Source organism: Labrus bergylta, chromosome 21, assembly GCF_963930695.1.
Source record: "Labrus bergylta chromosome 21, fLabBer1.1, whole genome shotgun sequence".
Taxonomy (NCBI): domain Eukaryota; kingdom Metazoa; phylum Chordata; class Actinopteri; order Labriformes; family Labridae; genus Labrus; species Labrus bergylta.
In genome coordinates, this window is record NC_089215.1 from 3,791,125 (window position 1) to 3,797,840 (window position 6,716).

At 38.0% G+C, this 6,716-nt stretch overlaps 1 protein-coding gene across 1 annotated transcript; it reads right to left on the reverse strand.

Moving 5' to 3' along the window:
- Window positions 1-818: 818 nt before the first annotated feature.
- Window positions 819-4,740, reverse strand: g6pc1a.1 (glucose-6-phosphatase catalytic subunit 1a, tandem duplicate 1). The gene is made up of 5 exons (XM_020644985.3): window positions 4,213-4,740; window positions 4,004-4,113; window positions 3,179-3,284; window positions 2,955-3,070; window positions 819-2,742 (listed from the first exon to the last, which is right to left on the reverse strand). Exons 1-5 carry the CDS (start codon window positions 4,428-4,430, stop codon window positions 2,234-2,236), a joined length of 1,059 nt encoding a protein of 352 aa, XP_020500641.1. The 5' UTR covers window positions 4,431-4,740; the 3' UTR covers window positions 819-2,233.
- Window positions 4,741-6,716: the final 1,976 nt, after the last annotated feature.

Sequence of the window (6,716 nt, forward strand, 5' to 3'; positions counted from 1 at the left end):
CCCCCGATCAAATCCACACAACCTATCTGAGCTGACTGCTGCAGTTATACATTATATAAAGGTGAGTCATTATTCAGTGGCTGCTCCCCCAGTCTGTCTAACATCAGGTCAGCTCATATAGACTAGCAGCAATATAGATATATGGAGTCATGGGATAAGTTGTGTGAAATAAGGTCCTCTGAGATAAGATAGATGAAAAGGAGACGGTCAGGACCATTATGTCATCCGAAGGGGGTTTCACGTTTCCTGTTTCACCTTTACCCTGTCAACTAATGTTAACCATGTTTTCATTCATTGAATAAAATTTGAGTACAGGAACCCCTTACATCTAAAAGTGAACAAAACATGCATTCAATGTTGTAAAAATAGCTATCAGGGTCACCATCCATACATCATAATTCCTCTACTGTATCAGTAGTTTCCGGTGATTGCACTCAGCTACACATTACATAAAAGGTATGTAGGACTAAATCATTGGTTGGGTTGCAGAGGTGTGTCTGGTTCTGCAATCCTGCTGATCTCAGTCCCACGCCTTTGATATGTCGCTGAGCAATGTACTATGTATAGAGGTTAAAGGGGCACACACGTGTTGTCTGCAACGCTCTCTGCCCCTTGACCCTCCGTGTCTCTTTTGAAACGCTTGTGACGACGGTGAAAAGGCAGTGTCACTATGCGGGACTGCCGAGTGACGGGAGCATGCTCGGGTTAATATTTAATGCGTGTTCCAACTGGGGAATTAATCAGTGTGAGACATTCTGAGAAAACCGATAGCGGGGTACGTCACTTCTAAAAATAAAAACAAGCCCTTGGAGACATCGTTTGATTATAAAAATAGGTTTTATTTAAAAGTTGCTGACAAAATTTTAATCTTCCATTTTTTATGCAACCAAAAGAGAGCTGCAAACAACATGTTTATAAAAAGTCTATTCTCACATTTTGATACTAAAGGAAAGTCCTAAGCAGACTCAGTAAGTCCAAATAAAGACAAAAAATAAGAAACCAGATTCTTGACGTTACCATGTGTTCCACAACTTTTCATGTGGAGAATGACGCATGGCGAGCCAGGCCACGTTAGCTTAATTTAGTATGAAATTCTGGGAGAAACAGCTAGCCAGGTCCTGGGCCGAGCTAACCTGTCCACTAGCTAGCACCTCTAGATCTCTCAAATAAGCACTTTGTAACTTCAATTTTATCTCTTCAAAAACCTAAATGCACAATGGACAACGTTTGTTATGAGATTACCAGGTAAAACAAGGAGACTTTAAGAAGTCGATAAACTACTGTGGCACTAAACCTTAGATTTTCACATTCATTATTCCACTTTTGAACGATTAAACTGTTGTTTATTCTTAAATGTATCTTTATCGTAGTTTCACAAGTGCCAGTTTGAGTATTTTGCAATTCATTGATTATGTTAACATGACTGTTTGGTGGCTTCATACTTAGTCTACATCATACAGAAACAGTAGATCACTAACTTACAGGAAAGTAAGTAAGTTTATTCTCCAAACTACAGTACGTAAATCTTAAAGGAGCTGATATCCAGGTAAGCACAGTAACTTCAAATCTTTTTCTAAAAGGCTAAATTCATCATACTCGCATGGAGGCCATTTTCCTGTCAGGGTCAGGGTGGGAGGCAGAAATTATGTTATAAAGTTGCCGTTTTATAAAAGGTTTACAAACTTTATTAAAGAATATTAAATACTTATTTCACTGTTTCTAAATTAATTTGAAAGAAGAGTTAAAACTACTTATTGGCAGATGTTAGACATTCAGCTAACGTGTACAATTCAACCACCAGCTAGCATAACTGTAAGTTTTACATGAACGCGCAGTGTACTTTTCTAGCTAGCAATTTTGTTAGCTAGCAAAAAGTACTCTTAGCTAATTGGTTGAAAGCTAACTTTAGCTGTTGTTGATGAGCTATCAGTTTAAAATAACTTGTCTTGTATTTTATTGCCTTAAAATATTGCATTATTTTATCCATCCAATGTTTTGATTCATTTGGGAAGCAGTGGATAAAAAGGAATTGCCCAGGTTTCCTATATTGATGATTTGAAAGTCAATAATTCAGCAGGCAAACAACATGGGCAGCATAAGCCGCCGTCCCTGAACGTCATGCAGAGGAAATTGGCCACTGTGTTAATATGGTGATTCTACATGAAAAAAACAATCCTAGTTAATAAAAAAAATTACACTACTAATCGACTTCAAAGCACAACTTGAACCTGAATCACAAGTTCTTCTCTTCTTTCTTTACCTTGGAAATCAAGCAGAGAGCCCAGGGAACCAATGTGGTCGGGATTAAAAGTGCCACTGCACTCTTACCAAAAGACAGGAAGTAAAAAGTCACAAGATTTTTTGAAGAAAATGTCCATCCATCCAACAGCTGAAGCAGAATTAAGGAAACAGTAATGCATCCCATTTGGAAACTGGGGCTTGTTTTCTTCTTCTTTGCCTCTGTGCGGAGGGGTGAGTGCAGGCCAAGACCCAGGCCGAACAGCGTGCCCATGTTACGCAGGAGGCTGGCGAAAGGCGTGGAGTCTAGGTGGACCCATTCGGGCTTTATGCACCACTTCTGGGCTTTTTCCATGGTCCAAAGAAGGTCCACGCCCAGAGCTTTGAGTATGAGGTAGAAGCCAACAGCGAAGTAGGTCAAAAAGAGGGTCGTGCAGAAGTATCTCTTCATGCTGGCGTTGTAGATGCATTTTTTATTGGAGACAACTTCGGCTACAAGAACACCTGGCACACAATCAGAGACAAGGGAACATCAAACAGTGGCACACGTCCCATGGTGTCAAACGTCCTTCATCTGCATACTTTAAGGTGAGTACCGAAATGGAAATCTTATATGACCACATCCAAAGAATAGCCAAATATACCATGGCATATCTTTACAAAAACAAACTTTCATAATAAAAAAAAAGTCAGTCTTGTTTTCTGTGCAGACCAACCTGCAATGACACCTGCAATGACCTGCTGTGGGAAGTGGGCAGCCACATAGATCCTTGACATGCCGACCACCACCAGAATAAGGCCCATTAGACTCCACAGACCTCCCTGCAAGAATCTTAGAGATTTCATACAAACTTTAAGTACCACAATGGTCTGGATAGCAAAACAATTACATTATACGTTTATTTTTGTCCATGTTTTAATTAATTTACCACAGACTCACTTGTATAGTAAAGGGGGGCATCGCTTCTCTGTTGCACTTGTGAGTGTCGCTGTTACCATCACATACCAGACCCCAGCAGCACCCATAGCATGACCTGAAGGGCTTCCTGCAAGGAACACACTTAGCCTTAATCCAAAGGTTTAAGGTCATTGTTGCATTACTTCTTCACCTTTTATTTGCAAGTACTCTCCATGGGTAATTATGCAGACACAATGTAGAGCTGGATAATAAATTATGAAGATTATGAATTAATAGCCCAAGTTAAAAATATTCCATAATAAGTAAAAGTTGTGTATTGATCAGGTCTATGTATTGGTTGATTTTTATTGATTAAATACAAATATTTAATATATTAATCACATTTCTGTTACATCAAACTCTATAGAGCATTATTTTTAGTCTGAGCAAAGGGATTAGAGGTTTCACATTACAGTAAAACGATCAAAACCTCAATATCTGAAAATCTGTTCTTTAGTGCCAAACTACGTTCAATGTGTTCACATCATGTTGATGGAAAAGTCAATCAAATGCAATCATGAAAAGGACACATTGTATAATCCAAATCTCTCTGTCCTGATTGAAAGATTAAATACACAACAAAAGGACAAATGTGTTATAGTTTATAACCTACTTATCAAATTTCAGAGAGTATTCATTCAGATAAAAAAAAACATGTGTACTTGGCAAACACTTTGCTTTTTATCAGGCAATCATGCACTTAAGTGTTCACCTGGCTTCACTGAGCCAGATAAGTCGTTTTATTGTAACAGTCAAAATCAATTCCAAAAGGAAAAGGACGATAATTATGTGATCTACTTCATGTACCTGGTCCTGTCTCACATGTGATGGGAAACTGCAGCAGATCAGGGGTCGGTGCTGCTCCATAAAAGCGGGTCTCGTGAACCCACCAGTAAGGCCTCTCTCCAAACAGAACCCTGGCATTGAGAGACCAAGAAACTGAAGATACAGCTGCTCTCTCTTTCTCTTTGCATGTTTTTTTAAAAGTACTTTGCCGAAACATTTCAACATCTTACCATTTCAGGATCAAGTTGAGCCAGTCTCCAATCACCGCCACCCATATGAGCCTGAGCCCCGTGTCTCTGCGCAGGTGGAACCAAATTGGGAAGAACCAGAAATAGGCAGTGTGCAGATCGGCCACTGTGGACGCCAGGTTGAACAAGCCTTCGTATTTGTCGTATTTGGTCTGCAGGTGAACCGCCAACTCGACCCCCCAGCTGTGTAGAAGATCCATGATATCACAGCCACTGCCTGAGGTTGATACACCAAATCTGGGATCTTTTTTGACAAGCTAGGTTGCTGCCGCTGTGTGATCCCCATTGGACTTTACTCAAGGCTGGAAAATTTGTTTGCCTTTGGGACAGTGCAGACAGGTTCCTTAACCTTTACGCCCCTGTGGCCCCCATTATAGTGAACAGTTTCCGCCCCTTTTACAGATCACTGACTTCTAGGAAATCTCTTTTTCTGTGATCAATGAAGTGTATGCCTCTGGTTGCTTATGAAATCCATTGATCTTTGCTCACAATTTGTGTTCTGCATTGCATCAAGTGTGTAAAAAGTGAGTCATTTGTTTGTTCCCACCTATGGAACTGAATGTGAGAAAATGATTGATTTGTTATCGCAAACATCCCTTAAAGTAGATCATCTTAAACTTCACAGGAATATTTGTTTGTCATAAAAGAATGAAAACAATCTTCTAATCTCCTTTTATTTTCACTTTTATCACTGATTATCTCCTCGGCTTTGACTCAGTCCAAAGCCAATCACTTAATAATTTATCTCCTTATGTAACCCCTGCCAGAGAGATGTTTTACACCCACCCTGCAAGACAGAGCGCTACCGCAGGTCGTTCATTCCATCTGCCGTCAGACTGTTTAATCAGACTATTTAACAACATCACCACCTCATGCTACACACTGTGTGTATTTTGTTAATAACAAGTTACTGTGTAATTTTACATTTACATTATTGTATTTTTTTTACATTATTGTATTTTTTTACATTATTGTATTTTATTTTTATTTTTTATTTTTTTATTTAAATGATGTAAATATGTTTGATCTGTTTTTTAACTTCTATTTTTATTTTTTATAAATTTCCCCCACGGGGGATCAATAAAGTTTATCTTTATCTTTAACCAAATCACCAAAAAAGCAATTACATAACTGACAAAGTATTGCTCAGTCCTTTTCATGAATGGGAAACAAAGAGAAAAAATGTCACACAGTGAATTTTAGCATCAATCTAAGCACAGTGGAGTAGGCTATTTGTTCTAAGAAATCAATAATAATAATCATACTGAGATCCTTTATTTTTACAGCACCTTTTAAACAAAAAAGGCAGTTCAGATTTCTTCACGATTAAGAAAATAAATTCCCATGAAAACAGGCAGGATGAACATTTAAACAAGGATACAGTGCCGCGATAAAATGATGGAAAGTAAAACCAAATTGATTAGAAGTAAAATGTCGACAGAAGAAAATGTACAACAGGATAGAAAAAAGAAGAAAAATTCAAAACGTAAAAACCAAAATAAAGATTTATGGAACACATACTGTATGTTCAATCAAACCCACTTGATAATATTTATAATGTTAAAAAAGGGTTAAAGTGAGTAAAATACAACATGACTAAATTGGGAAAGTTAAAGCTAACCATGTAGCTTTAGCTTCCTTTATCAAACAATAGCAGATTTGATGACGCATTAGCTTGTTAGCCAACAACTAATGTTAGCATCAAACATATGCTTAGCTAACATTACCTGTAGCTTGGAATTTAGTCTGTTTTTCAACTATATCCTGTTACTACCGTACTAAAAAATGTAATAGCTGAAACCTAATATTAGCTAACATTAGCATTTAGCGAGTTCCTAACATACAATAATGTAAGTTAGGAATTGACTTATGTCCTATCAAATAATGCTACATATAAAGTGGCTGAATGCTAACGTTCTGGCGTCTTGCAGTAGGCTAGCTAATGAGCAGTGATACAACTTTCAGAAGCCTTCCGATAACAGCATTTTAGCGTCCCACGCTTGTGTGATGAATTCCTTGTGTGTGTAAGCATACCTTGCCAATAAATCTGATTCTGATGGAACTTCCAATAATCCAGTCGCAAATAATCACAATGTTACTGAGGCGGGTATCTAACAAGATGGTTAACAAATTAGCTTGGTCCTAACCAATTTTGTACATGCACATATAAAGGATGTTTAACTAAATTTTTAAAAAATATAAAAATTTTCATGTTCAGTGTGAAACAAATGATGCTCCACAAGCTGTTTGTTTGTGATAATTTCGATTAAAAAATGTGATCTGACTTCCATTTTCTGCTGCGTCCAATTCCAGTGAAAATGTCACATAATGACGTTTTGTTTTCCCGCTATCTTTTTAACTTGTTTGTGTGACAATCCTCCCAAACTCTCCTGACTCTCGGTGTTTTATTACACATGTGCAAGGTCCAAAGATCAGTGTGAGCATGCGTTTGAGTAGTGGGTGCCTCTGGTATAAAACCAACCAGC